The sequence below is a fragment of the Epargyreus clarus genome, unplaced genomic scaffold (genome assembly GCF_041222505.1).
Source record: "Epargyreus clarus isolate Ecla_fem2 unplaced genomic scaffold, WU_Ecla_fem_2.2 ptg000025l, whole genome shotgun sequence".
NCBI lineage: Eukaryota > Metazoa > Arthropoda > Insecta > Lepidoptera > Hesperiidae > Epargyreus > Epargyreus clarus.
The window spans coordinates 475925-497953 of NW_027332232.1; the positions used below are offsets into that span (position 1 = coordinate 475925).

General features: G+C 36.8%; 2 protein-coding genes across 2 annotated transcripts; one reads left to right on the forward strand and one right to left on the reverse strand.

The window, feature by feature from the left end:
* Positions 1 to 1204: 1204 nt before the first annotated feature.
* LOC140752794 (pyridoxal phosphate phosphatase PHOSPHO2) lies at positions 1205 to 20646 on the reverse strand. Its single transcript, XM_073087144.1, has 4 exons — positions 20087 to 20646; positions 6677 to 6865; positions 2400 to 2618; positions 1205 to 1506 (listed from the first exon to the last, which is right to left on the reverse strand). The coding sequence occupies exons 1-4, from the start codon at positions 20231 to 20233 to the stop codon at positions 1336 to 1338; spliced, it is 726 nt and encodes a 241-aa protein (XP_072943245.1). The 5' UTR covers positions 20234 to 20646; the 3' UTR covers positions 1205 to 1335.
* LOC140752862 (uncharacterized) lies at positions 8687 to 11840 on the forward strand. The gene is made up of 2 exons (XM_073087221.1): positions 8687 to 9027; positions 9403 to 11840. The coding sequence occupies exon 2, from the start codon at positions 9410 to 9412 to the stop codon at positions 11648 to 11650; it is 2241 nt and encodes a 746-aa protein (XP_072943322.1). The 5' UTR covers positions 8687 to 9027; positions 9403 to 9409; the 3' UTR covers positions 11651 to 11840.
* Positions 20647 to 22029: the final 1383 nt, after the last annotated feature.

Consider the following 22029-nt stretch of genomic DNA (forward strand, 5'->3'; position numbering starts at 1 on the left):
CATTGTAATTTAAGGAGGCCACAAATAGCAGGCACACACGTATGGCTGCTGGTTGTCCCGTTACGTCTCCGACTGTCATGGTGTAATTTACGCGGAACAATGCCGTCATGTGCAGTTAAGTGATGCAAACACAACACGAAATCGAAGAAAAAGTGCGGAGAAATATCGTTTCATTCGTAAATGTTCTAAAAACTATTTTTTTTTATATTTTTCTACCACGAAAATAGATGACAGTGACAATTTCAATTGTCAAAACTGGTTACATTTTCTTGTTAGGAGTGAGTAATCTTTATGAATCTATGACACAATTAAGCAATATTTGCCTGCTTAGTAATCATTTTTATTATGATATTAATGATCTTAACACTTAAGTATTAAACTGTAATTTTATTTTATTTTTTCAACATATTACTTTTTATTTTCAAACATATTTTTAAGTAACATTTTTTTTTAACAAGAATTAATAACATCGTAAATATTTTTGATTATTGTAACCTATTACTACTAGGCACTACTTTATACTCAAAATGTATTATTTTAGACAAAACATGTTTTAAATTAAAATATGGCATAGTTAATGATTTAATACTGAAGACAATCAACGTATGTAATAATAATTATTAAAAATATAAGCAAACAATATACTATAGAACCTTTTATATAGTGAAATAAATATCGATACCTTAATTCGCAAATCAGCCAACTCCACTTTTTTCAAAATGTTTTTTTTTTATTTATTTTGATTTCGTTCAACGCCATTTATTATTTATTATATCACCATTCACCAGTGAGCGTGGTGTACCCCCACCCTAATATAAATCTTTCTAATAATATCTATCTTTGTTGCCTACTAAAGGTGCCTGCTTAGAAAATCAAATTTCGATCTTTAGTATGCAACAATTCGATAGATTGATTATTGAAAACAACCGGTAGTGTGTATAATCGGGCAACGCGCTAAGAGGACTCCGGTTGCGTTCCTTTGGAGATCCCGGAGACCTCTACGCAGCGCTGGGTTTTAGTGCGGTAAGAGTCCCACATAACCCCGTGTCGCTCCCACGGCATCGGGTACCTTTTAAAGGTTTCCCCCTCGTTAAAAATATAATAATAATAAAAAGTATATAATAATTCAGAAACAGGAGGATCTTTCGTCACCGACTTTAGTATACTCATATTTCTACTTAGGAAGACGTTTTTCCAAATAAAATTCTTTAAACGCCTACCTTCGATTGGAAACCCCAAAGAAAAATCCTAAATCATAAATAAATTAAAACAATTTCACATAACTACTATTACAGAAAATAATTGATTTTCTTTATCTGTCAAATATTCCTAACATTAATGGACGGTTGACTCTGAACTGTCGGCATCTTTCGGGAACAACTCGTGGGTTATGGTGTGGCAGGTGTCCCACGGGACCACCTTCGCTACCACTTGCGGGCTCGGTGAAGCCAGAGTCTTCTTTATCAGGTCGTGGAGTGGGTAACCTCGCCGAGGGAATACTATTGCCTGGGAAGAGAAAAATACATTAGTTCATATATTCAAAATTATAAAAATACGTGTGGCACTCGGAGACTGCCGCGGTAAAGCTATTGCATAGCATTTTTATCAACTTATGCAAATTGCAAGCGTGATATTTCAAAAAGTCATTAACCCGTCAACTGGCGTGTGCGCCCCTGGGCGCACAGATCGCTACTAAAAAGTATCACCGCTGTGCCGGTCGGAGTGGGGGGTGTTAGGTTATTTTCGTTACGGAATTTCTGGAGTCGGTCTCCACCCTCAAGGCCCGCGATAGAAGCTATGCAATAGCTTAAAAATCTATTATTCCAAGGTGTTTGCTGGTAGTATAAAGCTTTGTGGTTCGACTCTAGAGGTGACAATGTCACAAAAGTATTTGAAGGATGTGGAACCCTCTGTGGTCTGATCCGGGAGGCACGAATGTTACCTCTATTTCTACCTCATAAAAACAGTGTTAAGTGCTGCTGTGTTCCGGTTTGAAGGGTGTGGTAAGGGAGACAGACTTTTCCGAGGCGTTCCAGCTTAGTCCTCAGGGGTAGCGGCGCATCTGTGGTGTACATTAGGTAGGAATCTAATCTTATCTGGTGTTGATTACAGATGTCCTTGGGCAGTCGGTGCTCGTCTGCTATTCCTATATTATAAAAAAAATCACACAGGGACAGATTTCAAGGTCTGAAGGGACTCAACCAATGAAGGTCCCTAAAAATCGTGTCAATAAAACATTTTTTACTCCACTGCAAAGGGTAATGTTTGTCTCATTCTTTGGCGCGCACAACCGGCTAGAAGGCTCACATATAAAGTGTCGTTACATTCGTCTAATTCGTGGGATTAACATAGTACACATAGCAGTAACATTTCTCTATTTTTAAGGAGTATTAACTTACATCCTCCGACAGCGTAGTAGCGGGGCAGTAGTCGTTCCTACCATCCCCGACGTACACAAGCCTATCGTAGCTGCGTCCTGTCCGCCAGCGGCGCAGCTCGGCCGCCTTGCACAGGTTGTCGGGGCAGCGCGGGCAGCCCGCCGCGCGCGCGCACGGGGAGATGTACAGCCGCCCGCGCTGCCAGGACGCCGGGTTCGTTATCACTGATGTTATGCACGACTGGAAACGATTGCCACTTCGTTCATAGGTTATTTCATTAATTCATTTGTTTATTTATATTAAAAAATGCGATAGCAACAGTGTCACAAATATTTTGATCGAAAAACCAACCGAAAACAATAACACGTTTGTAAGTAGACAATTAACAATTAGTTGTGCGCGAGTGTTTGTATGTGCGTGCGTGTGTGTGTTTGTGTGTGTGTGTGCGTGTGTGCGCGTGTGTATGTGTGTGTGTGTGTGTGTGTGTGCGCGTGTGTATGTGTGTGTGTGAGAGTGTATAAATGTGTATGTAATTTAAATACGCGTTTATATAAAGCATTTCTTTAGTTATTGTTGTTTTTTTTTAATGCAGTCTGTCAGTCAGTCACCTAATGGTGGTGGGTCAGTCACCTAATGCTGCTCGCTCGCGCGCGCACGGGGAGATGTACAGCCGCCCGCGCTGCCAGGACGCCGGGTTCGTTATCACCCACGTTATGCACGACTGGAAACGAACCGTCGATCGTTCGCTCATTATTTAATACATTATAGTTTACTTATTTATGTTATACACGACTGGAAACGATCGTCACTTCGTTCATACGTTATTTTATTCATATTGGTGTACTTATTTATTAGAAAACACAACAGAAACAGTGTCACTAAGATCAAACTTAAGGCTTAAGGCAGGCTTAAGGCAGACCTCCAATATAGCTTTGATTAGATGTCCATACGGCAGTGACCTTAACATGTGCGTGCGTGTGTGTGTGTGTGTGTGTGTGTGTGTGTGTGTGTGTGTGTGTGTGTGTGTGTGGGTGTGTATAAATACCGTATATTCCATCAACCTGAGATAGCATTACAGTCCTATCAGATGGATTGCATGCATGTCTGCCACTCTTTTATTTAAAAAAATGCATTAGGCAGACCTCCAATATAGCGTTGATTACAGATGACCATACGGCAGTGACCTTACCATACGCTGGAGTACGTTCCTTTGCTTCTAATTCTATTATAAGTGTAATATGATGTTACGACGTCATTAGTGACGTCATCGATCAGCTGGTCTGAGACAAAGATAATTATAATTGGAACCTATACGATAAAGTATGGTAATGTAGTTCACTCTTGTATGATAACTGTTATCATGTTACATGCATGCCAGGGCCGGATTTAGACGTGTGGAGGCCCTGAGGCTACGAGGCCCCTATTTATGTTATGTCCTAAATTAAAAGGAACAATCTTTAACAAAATACTGCTAATAAATAAAAATATTTCAAGTGTTCAAAAAACAAACAACACTGTTTAAAATTCATAGGTATATATGTGTCTTATAAGGTGAAAATTTGTACATTTTCTCTATTGTGACGGCCTCTATAAGTGGGAGCCCGGGGTAGTAGCCCAGCTTGTTCCTAAATTCGGACCTGATGAGAACTGTGCTACTATTTTCTATCTACGACTTGATTCTAAAACCTCACATGTATATGACGTCTACCCTTTTCACTTAGCCAGGGTAGCGGGTTACGGCCTTTTTTTTGTTGACGAGGGGAAAACCTTCAAAAGGTACCCAACGCCATGGGAGTGACGCCGGGTTACGTAGGATTTTTACCGCACTAAAACCCCCCCGGTGGCCGCCCTCAGCTTTTGTTGGAGAATTCCGGGATCTCCAACGGAACACAACCGGAGTCCTTCTAACGCGATGCCCTTCTATCGGGCTCTGCCCTGGGTGGAACAATTTACGCTCCTCTCACATCCCCTGGTGATTACAGCGACATGCGACCACACAAACCGCTGTCCTTCCCGGGGTCGCTTGCTGGACGGTTTGAGCTCCCAGTCTTGCGCGCAACCCCGGAAGCCCCTTTTAGTTGCCTCTTACGACAGGCAGGGGATACCGTAGCCCTATTCTGGTCCCGGTACTACAGGGACAGCGGGTTACGGCCTAAACCACTCTCCAGTGGCGGACTAAGGTCGGAGGCCCGTGGTTGAATGGGGGCCCCCAGTGTAAAAAGTTGATTTGATTTTACAAAATGACTAATGTGTCATATAATTATTTGCCTGTGATTTGAATAGAAGGCTTGAATAAAATTAAACATTTGTTCAAACACTTTTGATTCAGTATATAAAAAAATATCAAAGTTGTTATTGACGTTTTAAGTCGATCTTTTAGAAAACCAAATTTGTTTAAGTATTTTTCATGTATTTTTATTTATAAATTGAAACCGTGTTCGTAAAGCCTATTAAGGTTTACTGATCTACGATATAAATGAGTAGACATTTTCATAATTGGTCACTTTTAAATCAAACGAACCGATGTTAACAGTATAACGATGTTGCGAACAATGGATGCGTCTGTGTTATGCCAAAAAATATCATCGTATTTTGATGTGAAACATCTATAGCCGCACGTAAAACCGATTTCTGGCGTGGCGACGCATGCCGTGGCGTCGCCACGCTCTACGATGGTATATATAATATATGTACAGTCTATATGCAGTAGTGTGTACGGTGTGGCGACGCGTCGCCATGCGCAATCAAATTCAATAAATAGTCATCGTTATCTGGAAAAAAATCGTAATATTTTATTTTATCATTATGACATATTTAGTTCCTATCACAATATGTTCTTTTCTGCATATTACTTTTACAAAATAATGTCGATGTTTCACATCTGCCAGGCGTCCCGTGACGGCTCACATTTTTTTTTCGCTGAGTAAAACTATTCCTAGATTGTTTCTTTCTGACGACCTTATTAAGCAACTGTGTTAGGCCCTCCAGGATCGGAGGCCCGGGGTGGACCGCCCCTTCTGCCCCTCCTTAAACCGCTGGAGCCACTCTCATTTAAAAAATCCCGCACCCAGGAGTGTGACAGTAATGGGATGACGAAACACTCTTAACATCCATGTAATGCCACGTGAGTCAAACATGAGTAAGTAAGTAGTTTACTTTTCAAATTCCCACAGTTAGTTTTCACGGAAACAATATAATTCACTTAGAAATATTTAGAACTCATACAAAGTCAGAGATGATTTGCAAAAACTATAAAACCTATCATTTAGATCAATAAGGAATATTTATTTGTAAACTGAGTCACTTAACTGACTTGCACATGAGGCGAGCGGCTTATTGTTCAGGAGTGAAATGTTTTTTTTTTATAATATAGGAGTAGCAGACGAGCATGCAGTCCACCTGATGGTAAGTGGCTACTGGCGCCCATGGACATCTGTAATCAACCCCAGATAGGATTAGATATTCCTACCTGAGGTTGGCCACAGATGCGCCGCTACCCCTGAGGACTAAGCTGGAACGCCTCGGAAAAGTCTGTCTCCCTTACCACACCCTTCAAATCGGAACACAGCAGCGCCTAACACTGCTGTTATTAGGTAGAAATAGGTGTGGCGTTGGTGCTGCCGGAGTCGAACCACAAACGGTTCTACCACCTTCGAACTCATGTGATCGGCTTTAGGTGGAACCTGCTCTGTATGGAGGTGCAGATGTCTGACAGTGTCTACCATCAGGTGGACTGCATGCTCGTTTGCTCTATATATATATAAAAACTGACATGAGTAACCAACTCCAGAGAATTCTACCTGAAGCCGATAGTAAACGTGTTTTCACACCTGAGGACTACGTATAGGGTACGTAAAAGTCAGTCACCTTATGAAGGTGGTAGAACCCTTTGTGGTTCGACTCCGGCGGCACCACCGCCACACCTATTTCTGCCTAATAAAAGCAGTTTTAAGCGCTACTGTGTTCTGGTTTGAAGGGTGTTAAGAGAGACATACTTATCCGAGGCGTTCCAGCTTAGTCCTCAGGAGTAGTGACGCATCTGTGGTCGACTTCAGGTAGGAATATTTTATCCTATGTGGGATTGATTACAAATTATAGGCGGCAGAAGCCACTTACCATCAGGTGGACTGCATGCTCGTCTGCTACTCTTATATTATAAAAAATATAATAATAATAACAGCAGTGTTAAGCGCTGCTTTGTTCCGGTGCGGAAAAATCTCACAACCTCGTGTGACTCCCACCGCACGGCACCAATAGAGCTACCCTACTACCTTTCAAGTTTCTATCCAAACGCTTACCTTCAACCCATGGGTCTTGAACCAGTGGTCAACAAACACACTGTTCGCGTCAGTGATGACCAGGACGTCCCAGCCGCGAGCATCTAGCGTGGTGATCAGCTCCTCGACTCCAGGAGTAGGAGGCATTGACGCAATGCAGTCAAGAATATGGTCCTGGCTCATGCCAGCTGAATACGCGTGCTCGAATACCTGAAAAAAAAATAGACTTTAAAAAACCTTAAAAATTACAAAAAGGTAAGCCGACTACTTGAAAATGTAGCCTATATCACTCCCACAATTGAGACGAATCCAACGACACCTCATATGTTGGAAGGTGGTAGAACCCTTTGTGGTTCGACTCCGGCGGCACCACCGCCACACCTATTTCTACCTAATAACAGCAGTGTTAGGCGCTGCTGTGTTCCGGTTTGAAGGGTGTGGTAAGGGAGACAGACTTTTGCGAGGCGTTCCAGCTTAGTCCTCAGGGGTAGCGGCGCATCTGTGGCCGACCTCAGGTAGGAATATCTAAATCCTATCTGCGGTTGACTACATATGTCCATGGGCGGCAGTAGCCACTTACCATCAGGTGGACTGCATGCTCGTCTGCTACTCTTATATTATAAAAAAAAAGTGTGTGTGTGTCAGCTACGACGCACGATTGGAGTTTACTCCTTACGAACGATAATTATGATATATATCGAATAGAAAAAAAGGGTAAATGAACGCATCTGTTAAAATGATAAGAGAAACAAACATATATCTGTAATTATTCGGATTATTTATATTACTTCAATAATGCGTATTACATAAAGTATGTTACAAAATAATATAAATAATAGCGCCATCTAGTGGCAAGTTTTATAAATTGTAAGTTTGCAAGTTTATCAATCTATGTATTTTGGTTCCAAATATTATAATGGTAACTTAATATAATTGTTTATATTAAAGTAAATTTTAATATAATATAATTATTTATATTTAAAACAATGTTAAACGTTTTATAACTTAAAACTTAATAAATATAATTTCTTTGCCATCTATAAAATATCCTTGTTGCAATTTACGGATGCAATTTATATGAGACTCAATAAACATGTTATTATATGTAATTTGGATTGTTTCTGAATGTTTTATAATTCTAGAATTCATTTAAAACGTATTGCTAATTTTATATAACTTATTTTGAACATAATTCATTAGCAATAATTCTGTAATAAATATTAAATAATACTGTTTTGATTTTGCCCGTTTATCGTTGATAGATGGTGCTGATCAATAATGCATCCATTTTTATAAGTTAAATTAATATATCAGTAACTTACAAAAGGCTCTTTATGTTAAAAACTTATTTTGCTAATATTATATCTTATTCAATTGCTTACTGATTTTATATGTTACTCTTCTTTAAAAACGTTCATAAAAGATTGTTAATCATATTATGGCGCCAATGTTCATATTTTTCACAGTGTTTATAAATGATCAAACCTATAACTTAATTTATGCAAAAATGTAAACAAATTAGTTAATGACGTTTTAATGTTTTATATATTGCTAATTATTTTTATTGTAATAATTACTTTCATATGGGATTTGAACTTACTGTATTTAAATTAATAAAAGCACTCTTGATTCATATTTTGGTTAAAAACGCTACTTTCTTTTTGAGAGGATATGATGATTGTAATAAAAAGGAGGGATTGAAATGGTCATTATTATACGTTGCCCCCCAGCGACATGTATACATGTCCGAAACGAAATGTACCGTAACCGTCCACGGACATGTATACATGTCCGAGTTTAGCACCTTCGTATTTGGCTTATTTTAAATTATCTATGTTTTATTTGTGGCTAAAAATACTTTTAATATGTAGTCTGTGAACCTATTTTACCGATACAACGCATTCCTTCACGTCACTAGTACAAAAAAATAAAATTATGACATTTCTATTCAGTGACTTCACTGGTGTTGCGCGTAAAGTGTGGATATATATCGCACACCTAGATCTAAAGAGAGCTAAGTCAAAAATTTAGGTTATGGAGTTAAATTCACTATTTAATTTTTTAAATGACTACCTACCGACCAACAAAACAAATTTAAAAATAAGTGCAATAGTCAACGCTAGATGGCGTTCAACGTCCCTTTTGTTGAACGAGCGTACTAACACCCCCCGCGCCTAAATGGGAACAACGCTAGTTGCAATCAGAATCACAAGCGGAGTACCTGTGTCCACCGTAAACATTTTGGGGTTATTTTGAGTTGTACCTGTATAGTTGAAATTTTAAGTAGTATTATTTTGAATTGTCGCCGTTTAGATGGTTATTGCTGACAAAACAAATATAACATTTTGAGTTAATTCCGTATTGCTGGCAAGGTGAGTAAAGTTTTTATTTTTATTTTAAGTTGTTACCATATTGTTAAAATAATTTTAATTTCGTAGTTGTGTCTGTTTTGTTGAATCATATTTTAATCTCTTATTTTACTTTGAAACCCAAACAAAATTAAACTTCTTTCGCTTTTGGCGATTGGAGTTATTACATCTTAATATTATTTTATATTCATCTCTCAATTACTAGAGTTTGTTCTTTTTATATTGCTATTTTTTGAATTAGATCCCTATAGTTGGGTTCCGCCAAATATATTTTTACAACATCGTTAATAAGATTGTAAATGGTTTATTACAGGCTTTCCAAATCGTAGTAGGGTACATGACCCTGTAAATTAGTAAAATAAACATTATTTATTTCAGGATAACAATGCAACGCGGACGATTTTTAGTAAATATGGTAGAAGAAAGGGATAAAAAAAATATTGTTCCACCTATGAGCTTTAATCAACATGCAACCGTGCAAGATGACATGAAGATGTCATCAAGTGATGAAATCTCATCTAAAGAAACTCAGGCCAGCTTGTCAGCGGTTAATACACCAATTCGCAGCACATCTAAACAACAAGATTCTGTTTTACCGAACTATTATATTTCACCGATCCGGAGCGATGAGAGTGATATTGACGACTCCGATGAAGACCCTAATTTTCGAATGTTCAACAAAAGTGAGATGCCACCTAAAGTTGTACCTTCATCATCATCAGTATCTTCGTCCAGCACCAGCAGCAGCAGCAGTAGCAGCTCGAATTCGTCGGATACTGAAGATGATTGTGAGCAAGTAGGCCCGAAAAATGCTATGGTTTCTGAAACTAGTATTGAGACCGAAAAGAAGGGTAAAAAGAGATTACGCAAAGCAGCAACTTGGAAGTCTAAAATAGCAAAACAATTGAGAAATTCTGGCAAAGCCTACCAGTCCTTGTCAAAATCAAAGAAACTTGTCCAAGAAAGAAAAGTTGGACCACCCTGTGGCAACAAATGTCGCCTAAAATGCAAAGATAAAGTGGACGAAGTGTCAAGACAACAGGTCTTTGACGCATATTGGGGACTTGGCAACCTTGAAAGGCAAAGAGAATTCATAGTACGGCACTCACAACAAATAAAGCCTAAATATCGGTACTCAAGTACGCAAAATTTAAGGGCCCTCAACAATGCTTTTTACTTTGAGATTAATGGAACCAAAATAAGAGTATGCAAGCCATTTTTCAAATCCACTCTGGATTTGAGCTATAAAGCGATAAAAACAGCACTTTCAAAGAAAACAGAATCAGGTGTAATTGAGTGCGATTTAAGAGGAAAACACAATCATCATTCAACGATTGACCCACAAATTAGACAGAGCGTTAAAGATTTTATAAATTCTATCCCTCGGATTGAATCACACTACTTGAGAGCCCAGACTACAAGAGAATTCATAGCAAGTGATAAATCATTAGCAGATATCTACAGAGATTATAAAAAACATCGTGAAGGGGATGGATTACCAGCCGCCACGTCTTCAACATTCAACAGGATATTCAATACCGAATTTAACATTTCTTTCTTCGTACCAAAGAAAGATCAATGTGATTTGTGCGAAAGATACAAAAACTCAAACGAAGAAGAAAAGCGCAGGTTAATCCAGGAATATGAAGAACATTTAAAAGAAAAAGTTTTAGCAAGGACAGAAAAAGAAAATGACAAGAATAGGTCAGATGGCACAATCGTAGCAGTTTACGACTTACAAGCTGTGTTACAGATTCCTAAAGGACAAATATCCTTATTCTTCTATAAATCCAGGATCAACTGCCTTAATTTTACGATCAGTGATTTAAGAGCAAAAGATGTCGTGTGCTACTTTTGGGATGAAACAAAGGGAAAAAGGGGAGCTGTTGAAATTGGCAGCTGTATACTTCATTTCATTAAATCGCAGATAGACCAAAATCCTAATAAAGAAATTGACGTCATTTTCTATTCGGATAATTGTGGCGGTCAACAAAAAAATAAGTTTCTCTTGTCTGCCTATGCCTATGTCGTCAACAAGATGCCAGTTAAGTCTATAACGCACAAGTTTTTAATACGCGGTCATTCTCAGAATGAAGGAGACAACGTACACAGTGTAATTGAAAAACAAATAAAAAGATACTTGCAATCGGGCCCAATCTACATACCTGAACAATATAAAACTTTGATATCCACGGCAAAAAAGACGGGAAAACCTTACAAAGTAGTTGAAATGACCTACAATCAATTTATTGATGTTAAAGCATTACAGGAATCATGGGGCACAAATTTCAATGTAGATGAAGAAAAAAAACAAATTAAGTGGCATGACATTAAGGTACTCAGAGTTGAAAAAGAGTACCCTAATTATTTTTTCTATAAAACATCATTTGCTGAAGAAGCTTATAGAAAAGCGTGTGTGACAAAGAGGGCCCCGCGCACAAGAGGAACTGGAGTAGCTATAAATCAATCGATTTTTTCAATTGGCTTAACACAAGCCTACACACAAAAAATCGCTTTATCGGATGCAAAAAAAAATGACATACAAGATCTGATTGATAAAAATGTTATTCCAAAATCTTATTATGATCTCTATTATAAGAATATCCTAAGTGGTAATAATAACTAAGAGGAATTTATTATAAGATAAGTCATTAGATTATAGTGAAATAACAAAGGTTTTCAGTACAAAATATTATAAGAATTATTATAATAATTTAATGTGCCATTATTAGTAAATACATTTATTTAGATTATTTCCTAAGTTTACAGGTGATAAATAATTACTGTGATTTTAGACAAATGTGATTGTAATGATTCAGATGGGCATTTAAAACTTTTTCTAGCATTCTATATATTTTTCTATTATGTTTTGTTAGAAATATAAGAGACTGATTATTGTTACCTATACTTACTTACTCGTATGTGCATTTATTTTTTTATTTTATCTTTTTATATACTTACTTAAATTACGTTTTGTTAAAAAATATGACCCATTTGATTATAAGAGACTGATTAATGTTACCTATGATTACCAATAAATAATATTGATTGAAGTCAGTAGTTTTCCTTTCTAACATTCTTTAAATAAACTCTTAATGTTGGTCATATGACACTCTGTCATTTGAACTAATTACAAATAATTCAAAATGTTATAGTGTTCTAAATGTATGGTAACTCTTCAAAAGAGAATCAACTAATAACTTAATCCATCGACACAGGATCAACTCTAATTAGTATAATGATTAAACATATATTGTTAATCAAAAAGGAATTAACTCTAAAAATTCAATTTTCAGACCAAAAACAAAATAAAACACTAAACTACTACAACATAGCTATTCTTATGTATGAATAAAGCTAACTACGTGAACAAAACGCTGCTACAGTGCATAGGGACACAGAAAACAGTTTTTTGCGTTTTCTGAAAAAAGGTTTTTTTTGAGTTAATACCTCTTTAGATCTAGGTGTGCGATATGTTTGTCTCTTTCTACGTTACGCCTCAACTTTTCGTGTTACACTTGATTTTACTCCTCATAAAATTTCCGTACCGGGCCTTATAACTCAAATCGTTTCTTAAGGAGTAAACTCCAAAAAAATGTTAATCCGTCAAGCCGTTTGTGCTGCAGCGTGACAAAGAATGAGACATACATACACACGCTCGAATAACATTACCCTCTGCAGGTGAGTAAAAATGATGTAGGAAACGTGCAGCGATTTAGAGGTACGAGTAGCTAAAGATTCGACTCTGGAAGCACCATCGTCACACATATTTCTGTTATAACAGCAGTGTTAAGCGCTGCTGTGTTCTGGTTTGAAGGGTGTGGTAAGGGAGATATACTTTTCCGAGGCGTTGTAACTTAGTCTTAGGCATAGCGTTTATAGTCAATATCGGATAGGATTCTAACCTTATCTGGGATTTACTACAGATGTCCATACAGCTGTAACCTTACCATCAAGTGGACTGCATGGTCGTCTGCTACTCCCATATTATAAAGAAAATGTTTGCCTTTTATGGATAAAACAATGTTTTATGGCATTATAGTTTATTTTATAATATAGGAAAAGAAACGAGCAAGCAGTCCACCTGATGGTAAGCTACTGCCGTATGGACATCTGTAATCAACCCCAGATAGGATTAGGTATTCCTACCTGAGGTCGGCCACAGATGCGCCGCCACCCCTGAGGACTAAGCTGGAACGTCTCGGTAGGTTCCAAATGAGTCCACCTAATGGTAAGGTCATCATCATCATCAACCCATTACTGTCCCACTGCTGGGCACAGGTCTCCTCTCAGAATGAGAAGGATTAGGCCATAATCCACCGCACTGGCCAAGTGCGTATTGGTAGACTTTACATACCTTTGAGATTTTTTTGAATAAATCTCTCAGGTATGTCGGTTACCTCTCGATGTTTTCCTTCGCCGTTTTAGCAAGTGATATATTTCTAATACGCACATAAATTCGAAAAATTAAAAGTGCGTGCCTGGGATTTGAATCTCGGACCCCTCGATCGAGTGACACAGTTTCTTAACCACTAGGCTATCACTGCCTGTAAGGTAACTGCTATTTATTATCAGCTCGTGTGAAACCACGTATCATATACATTCTAATTATAATTATCTTTGTCTCAGACCAGCTGATCGTGACGTCACGAGTTATCACGTATGACGTCATGACGTAACGTTGCGTGAAAAGAAAATTGTACCTACGAATATTGCATTTTCATATTTTACTGCATTATGGTAATGGAAAATGTTTTTTCTCCTATTTAGCTTAGAGGAGGACGTTTCAGGGTTCCGTACGCAAAGGGTAAAAACGGAACCTTATTACTAAGCCTCCGCTGTCTGTCCGTCTGTCACAGGGCTCTATCTCCTGAACCGTAATAGATAGACACTTGAAATTATTATATTATGTACTAGCTGACACGGCAAACGTTGTGTTGCCATATAAATAAAAAAAATGTTAAGGGTGAACAACCCTTATCACTTACGGGTTTGAAAAATAGATAGAATGTTTGAAACTGCGATGGTAGCAAAGTCTGTCGAATCCAATGTGAAACATTCGAAAATCAAAAACTACTTACGAATTAAAAATTAATTAAAAAAACCTTTTCCCCTGGACTAAATTGTCAATCTAAACCATTCTCGAGTCCCCTTGAACACACACAACAAATTTCATCAAAATCAGTCCAGTCGTTTAGGAGGAGTTCAGTGACATACACACGCACATAAGAAATATATATATATAAAGATAAGATAATATACCTATGACTGTTACTGTAAGAATAAATACAAAAAATAAGACTTGCAAATAAATACTGGTTCGCCATACGCCCCCTATTTTTCGACGTATTTCCCTTTATCTTACAATATTTGTTCCTAAACCATCCACCAGAGGCGCTGCATATGCAAACTTGTTATCGATTCAATCAAATATATAAAACACTTGGCTCTCAGCGTGAAAGCTTTATTAAACAAATAAAAATTGCTGAGGGTAGTAGAATCCTTTGTGGTTCGACTCCGGCGGCACCACCGCCACTCCTATTTCTGCCTCATAACAGCAGTGTTAAGCGTTTCTGTGTTCTGGTTTGAAGGTGTGGTAAGGGAGACATATTATTCCGAGGTGTTCCAGCTTAGTCCTCAGGGGTAGCGGCGCATCTGTGGCCGACCAGGTAGGAATATCTAATCCTATCTGGGGTTGATTACAGATGTCCATACGGCAGTAGCCACGTACCATCAGGTGGACTGCATGCTCGTCTGCTACTCCTATATTATAAATAGCGTATTTTATAAGTTTTTATAATATCGTCGCGAATTTTACGCCAGTATCTGCCAAGGCCGAAGAAGTTGACTCAATGCCAAGTGCTATATTCTAGGACAGGGCTGAAATCAATCCCCTGGCGTAAAACTGCTCCAATATACAGCACTACTGATTTTGTGGATGTCATGGACAATTGTACACTACAAGAGAAACATTCTTACCACTATTTTATTAGCTTGACCTGTATCGTTACTAATATTATAAATCCGAAAGTAACTCTGTCTGCCTGTCTGGTGGTCTCTTCTTCACGCCTAAACCACTGAACAGATTTTAATGAAAATATGTACAAAGTTAGTCTGAGACCCGAGAAAGGACATAGGATAGTTTTTATCCCGGAAATCCCACGGGAACTAGGGATGGCGATCTAAAATCGATTAATCGGTCTTTTGGACCCAAAACATCGATTATTTTAATCGATATTAGTAAGGATTGAATCGTAAACTATGCATTTGATCAAGTGATGATCTTTAGCAAAATTGAAGGTACGAACTTTCAGTTTTATGTATGTTAGTATGTTATATTATTTTCTTTTAAACGCTGGCGAAGCCACGGGCAATAACTAGTGTACCTATATATCAGGGTATGTAACAGTATCTTTGAGCTCGATTTTGCCTTTGAGTGGTCAGATTAATTGAAATTTTTGAACAATTATCAAGAACTGATGACAATATACGATTTTATTATTACAATTAAGTTTTGTTCTATTGTCCTCATCATTATCGTCAGGATTAACGATTTTCCTTGTGCGATTAGCTTGGTCAATTGAAGGTAGTAGAAGCTCTTTTTAAAAAAGGAGGTTCTGTATTCGACAACTATGTATTGTACCTATGAATGTATGTCGTTATATTTGTATGTCGAGATTTTCACAAAAACTTTTGATGTGAAACATCTATAGCCGCACGTAAAACCGATTTCTGACGAGTCGCCACGCTATACGATGGTATATATATACAGTCTATATGCAGTAGTGTGTACGGTGTGGCGACGCGTCGCCATGCGCAATCGAATTCAATAAATAGTCATCGTTATCTGGAAAAAAATCGTAATATTTTATTTTATCATTATGACATATTTAGTTCCTATCACAATATGTTCTTTTCTGCATATTACTTTTACAAAATAATGTCGATGTTTCACATCTGCCAGGCGTCCCGTGACGGCTCACATTTTTTTTATCCAATTTGGATAGTTTTGGTTTTTATAAGATTGAACTAGCAAACGAGCTTGTAGTACATCTGATGGTCTCTGCAGTATCTGTAACTCCATACAGTAGGTACCCTTACCAAGAGTTTTACGTTTTAACAAATATGATTGTTTTGGTATTTTTTTACGTATTGGCCTATAGAATTTCCAAGTTCTGACACAATCCGCTAGGGGCGCTGATTGGAAATTGTATGGGCAAATACGTAAATAAATACCAAAACAGTCATATTTGTCAAAACGTAAAAACTCATGGTAAGGGTACTGAGCAGGTTCCACCTGAAGCCGATCACACGTCACTCCTGAGCACTAAGCCGCTCGCCTCATATGTAAGGCAATCAGATAATTTCTTCTTCACATTATATTATTATGATGTTTCAAAGCGTTTGAAATACCATTTTTCATCTGTATTGCTCGACATCCCTAATCATCGCCCGTTATTTAAAATCAATCTATCTTTAGATAATTTCTAATAGACAAAAATTGTCAAAAGTCGATTTTTAGTAGGCAAAACATAGGATAGATTAATTATTAATAAGCGACTTTAATCGATAGTCGTCAGTAGATAAATTCACAAAATTAGTCGGAATCTGTTCTAAATTAGGCACATATCTAGAAGTACATTGACGTTTTAAGTGACCTTTGCTTTATATTTAGATCTGTATTTTTGTATCAACACGTATTAGACACGTTTTATTAACATTTCATCTTACATATAAAATTCTCGTGTCACAATGTTAGTTACCGTACTCCTCCGAAACGGCTTTACCGATTTTCAGCAAATTTTATGAGCATATTCAGTAGGTCTGAGAATCGGCTACTATCTATTTTTCATACCCCTAAGTGATAAGGGTTGTTGACCTTTAAATTTTTTTTTGTAGGTATATGGCAACACAACGTTTGCCGGGTCAGCAAACGTTGTGTTGTGTCAAGTCTACTAGACTTTAAAATCTTTTTCGAGTTAGGGAATTTGGGAAACATTTTGAGAATGGTAAGCAGTGATAACAGAGTGGTTGAAAGTCAGCCTCTTAATCGAGGGGTCCGAGTTTCGAATCCCAGGCACGCCTCTGATTTTTCAAAGTTATGTGCGTATTTAAAAAAAAATGTGAGCCGTCACGGGACGCCTGGCAGATGTGAAACATCGACATTATTTTGTAAAAGTAATATGCAGAAAAGAACATATTGTGATAGGAACTAAATATGTCATAATGATAAAATAAAATATTACGATTTTTTTCCAGATAACGATGACTATTTATTGAATAAACATTTATTTTCATTAAATAGAAAAATTTACGAATTTATTTCAAATCGTGACTACTTAATTCGTTTAATCGCATTAATTTAAGCGCACGGCATGCGTCGCCACGCCAGAAATCGGATTTACGTGCGGCTATAGATGTTTCACATCAATAATTATCAATTGCTTTAACGGTGGAAGAAAACATCGTGAGGAAACCCACATACCTGAGATAACTTTAAAAAAACGTTCTCATAGGTACATGAATTGTCCAATACGCACTTGTTCAGTGCGGTGGACTATGGCCTAATCCTTCTCATTCTGAGAGACACGGGTCCAGCAGTGGGACAGTAATGGTTTGATGATGATGATTACAATGACTTCCTGAAGTAATGTCGTCGTCGACGCATGTGATCGGTTTCAGACAGAGCCTGTTCCATATGGAGTTACAGATGTATAGTACGCTCCAAACTTCTAATCCGCTCTGAAGTTGCGCGTAGGTTTAGTTAGCATATACTCCGTAACGTAAGGGCACACTAACTGCGTATGTCCCCGTGGGCTAGAGCGGACTCATTTCTATATTCGGAGCGGACTAGCAGTTTGGTGCGGACTCTACTACAGTGTCTACTTCAGGTGGACTGCATGATATCTGCTACTTTCATAAAAATATACTTTGTAGAATCGTGATTGCAGTAAGTGCAGTTAAATATACTACTTACGTTAATAGTTTAGATAAGGATTAACTGCAAACAACTGATAAGAGTTAACAATTTTAACTTACAGTTAGATTTAACTGCAGTTTAATTCCACTAATAATAAGCTGGAATGCCTCGGAAAAGTATGTCTTACCCTTCAAACCAGAACACAGCAGCGTTACACTGCTGTTATAACAGAAACAGGCGGTGGTGCCGTGATTTCTACCACCATCAACTAACTTGATTGACAAAATAAATTATACTGTTTTCATGTCGGTCCGCCCCGGGCGCCCAATCCTAGAGGGCCCCCAAACACAGTCGCAAAAAAGTCGTCAGATTCAAACCATATAACACAATATATATAAAACTATATGATTCACCGGAATGATATAGTTTTGGGCGAATATTTCCATGACACATTTATAATTTATTAGTTTTTGCCCGCGGCTTCGCCCGCGTTTAAAAGTAAATAATATGACATACTAACCTACATAAAACTGAAAATTCGTAACTTTATTGGAATGGCAGTGGCGTCATCTGGCGAAAATTGGTCGTACCAACTCTGGAACCTTCGTGGGCTCATGGACAACAACTTTGCTGAGATCATCACTTAATCAAATGCATAGTTTACGATTCAATCCTTACTAATATCTATTAAAATAATAGATTTTTTTGGTCCAAAAGATCGATTCTCCGATTAAACTATCTTCGATCGCTATCCCTAGTTCCCGTGGGATTTCCGGGATAAAAACTATCCTATGTCCTTACTCGGGTCTCAGACTATCTTTGCACAAAACTTCATTAAAATCGGTTCAGTGGTTTAGGCGTGAAGAAGAGACAAACAAACAGACAGACAGACAGAGTTACTTTCGGATTTATAATATTAGTAAGGAGTAAAATCAAATCAACTTTTTAGACTGGGGGCCTCTCATAGATAAGTATGGATATCTCACCACCTTGTAATTGAAGGAAGCCATTAAATGGCTTAAACTGCTGATCATTCTGTCAGCCATTTAATGGCTGTCATGGGGGTAATTTACGCGGAACAATGCCGACATGCGCAGTTAAGTGGTGCAAAAACACGAAACCGAAGAAATATCGTTTCATTCGTAAATGATCTAAAAACTACATTTTTTTAATATTTATCAAACATGAAAATAGATGACAGTGACAATTTCAATTGTCAAAACTGTTTACATTTTCTTGTTAGTTGTGAGTAATCTTTACTAATCTATGGGGCCTCCATTTAATTTTCCTCCCGGGCGGGGGCTTGACGATCATAGTACGTCACTGGTTTGAACAGATTTTTACCACGCTTTTATTAGCTTAGGTTGTACGTATGTATGTATGTATGTATGTAACGGAATCTTTGAGCTCAATTTTTACCCACTTTGAACGGTCCGATTAATTTAAAATTTTGAACAATTATGAGGAACCGATGACAATACACAATTTTAATAATTTTATCCCATTCTCCTCATTAGGATCGTCAGGAATCAGGATTAACGATTTTCTTTGTGCGATTTTAGCGTGGTTTTTAGTTTTTAAACTATTATTATTATTAATTGAATATGATCTGCACTCTGCAGTACTCATAGATTAGTACAGATTACTCACTCCTAACAAGAAAATGTACCCAGTTTTGAGAATTGAAATAGTTGCGTAAAAAAGTTTTGCCACGTCTCCGTGCTAAAATATCCCTAAAATATTTGACATAATTATTTATTTATTATGTAAATTATGCAATATTAGTTATTTATTCGCAAATTTTCTCTAAAAATGTTTTTATTTGTCAAGAATTCAAAAAAAGAACTTACTAAAATAAGCCGTTTGTGGCTTCATTCAATTTCAAGGCGGCTAAGTATCTTTACTAATCTATGACCGACACGTAACCGTCGGGACGGATACTAAGAATAATGAAAATATATATTTATTATCACTTCCGCGAAACTACTTCAAGGAAAAATACAAATAAAATAATTTTACAAGCACCTACAAAGAGAGTTGTGTTTATTATTACACTCCTTTTAATACAATGAAAAAAATACATACCAAAAATAAACTAAGTAGGAAAATAAAAAGTAATACAAATTCAAAATTAGAACTTACATTATCCATATAAGGAGTCCAGTCGTAGTTTTCAGAATCCCATTCAGGCGGAGGGTTTTTCTCCTTCAGGCTATTAATTATTGTGGCATCGGAATCACCATTTACTATCGTACGATCAAAATCGAAAACAGCTAACGACTTCGTCATTTTTTTTTCGAAATTGAAATTATTTAAAAATACGCGCGCTCGATGCTACGAGCTGAAATATACTGCACTGCTTCAGCCTTTCCGTCTGGCTGTATGAATCAGTCGTCCGCACTGTCATTTACTTAAAAATCGCAACTTGGCGTAGTATTCGAATTTTCAACTTCGCCTTGGACTTTTCCGCTCGCTTTTTCTCCGTCCGGTTCCGTCATCGATCGATGGCCTTGACATTCGATCTTGATACCGTATGGAAAATGAGTTGCATGACTAAAACTCTATAAACTGTTAAAGTAATTATAAGTTATGTAATATTGTATATCCAAATTAGTTTATTGTCAATATACACGTTTTATTATATTGCTAATTAAATTGATAATTCCATTGACTCATTTTGTGGATACTGTCAAAGAAAGTGACAGTACATTGGGTTGATAAATGACATATTAGACATCAGTATTGCCATGACAATAAATATTTTCCTTAAGTTAAAACGTCTTCTAAGACTAATATACATAAAATATCCTATTATAATAAATTAAATGCAGTTATCAATTGGGTACTTGACAGTTATAACAATAAAATATGAAATATGTTGGATATGATAGCTTATAAGTAAACATAAATTATGCAGTATTTCGTTTATTTTTTAATATGTTCTAAGTATTTTAATTTTTAAAAAGAAATTTTCGATTTTTTATCTGTGGATTTTAAATCCCAAAACGGCGACAGTGCTGCCTCAAATGTCATGTGACGTCACTACATCGAAACCTGTCGATCACATCGAAACCTGAAGTATGTGTAACGTCGAAGTTTATTTCTATATTTTCAATGTGTTGACGTCACGCTACGAAATGACACTTGACCGCCTGTTTTGGCGTAACGTTCCGTTTACCGTAATAAAAATATGTTTTTTATTAATAAATAGCCCTTTTTCGAAAAAATGATCAATGAAAGGCATATATAATACGTATATGAATTCATTAAAACAGTTTCCCAAAAAGTGTCAAGTAGCCAATTCTACAGATTTTTTAAAATAATAGGGAATATGCATGTGATTTAGATTTGCTTGTTATTTTTTTCCTTGGTACATTACGGTCCTGAAATTACATCTAAACCATTATTTCTTCTTTATTTCGTATTAAATTGTTTAAAACTTGAATCAAAAATCGTAAATTATGCGCGCGAAATTCAAATTTGCAAAACGCATTCCCATTGGTCGAATCGAAAAATGACGTCACATAGCGTGTTACGATGTTTATCGGTGTCAATATTCAAACTGTTTGAGAGGAAAATTGTTTTTGTATATATTCCTACAGTGTTATTTATTACCTAGTGCGATTTTTCTACATAGTATTATTAGGAATAATCAAAAACAATGATTGAAAGTAGTTTTGTCAAAGCACAATCGGACTATTTACCTAAAATATGCAAAATGAATAAACTGGTATTATGAATAAGAAAATGAATAAACTGGTATTATTTAATTCAGTGTTGGGAAATGGCCACAGGAGAACGAGAAAATAAACTATGAAATATAATAAAATGAAATTCACTCCAAAAAGATACTTTTTATTATATCGAATCATTGACGGAATGACAAATCAGAAGAAGTAAAATATATGTTTTTCAGCTGCCAGCTTTATCATATATAACCTAATTGAATATTATACATTATAAGAGGCTTGAGTTTTTGCTATATTCCAACATTCAGAAATATTTAATTGATCATAACCTTTTTTGATAATATTTATAATATAGGAGTAGCAGACGAGCATACAGTCCACCTGATGGTAAGTGGC

Coding starts and splice junctions, on each gene's coding strand:
- LOC140752862 (XM_073087221.1), top strand. CDS start 9,410: ATGCAACGCGGACGATTTTTAGTAAATATGGTAGAAGAAAGGGATAAA.
- LOC140752794 (XM_073087144.1), bottom strand. CDS start 20,233: ATGACGAAGTCGTTAGCTGTTTTCGATTTTGATCGTACGATAGTAAAT. Junction 2,619..6,676: donor TCAAGACCCATGGGTTGAAG/GTAAGCGTTTGG, acceptor AATCGTTTCCAG/TCGTGCATAACATCAGTGAT. Junction 1,507..2,399: donor CTACTACGCTGTCGGAGGAT/GTAAGTTAATAC, acceptor TTCTCTTCCCAG/GCAATAGTATTCCCTCGGCG.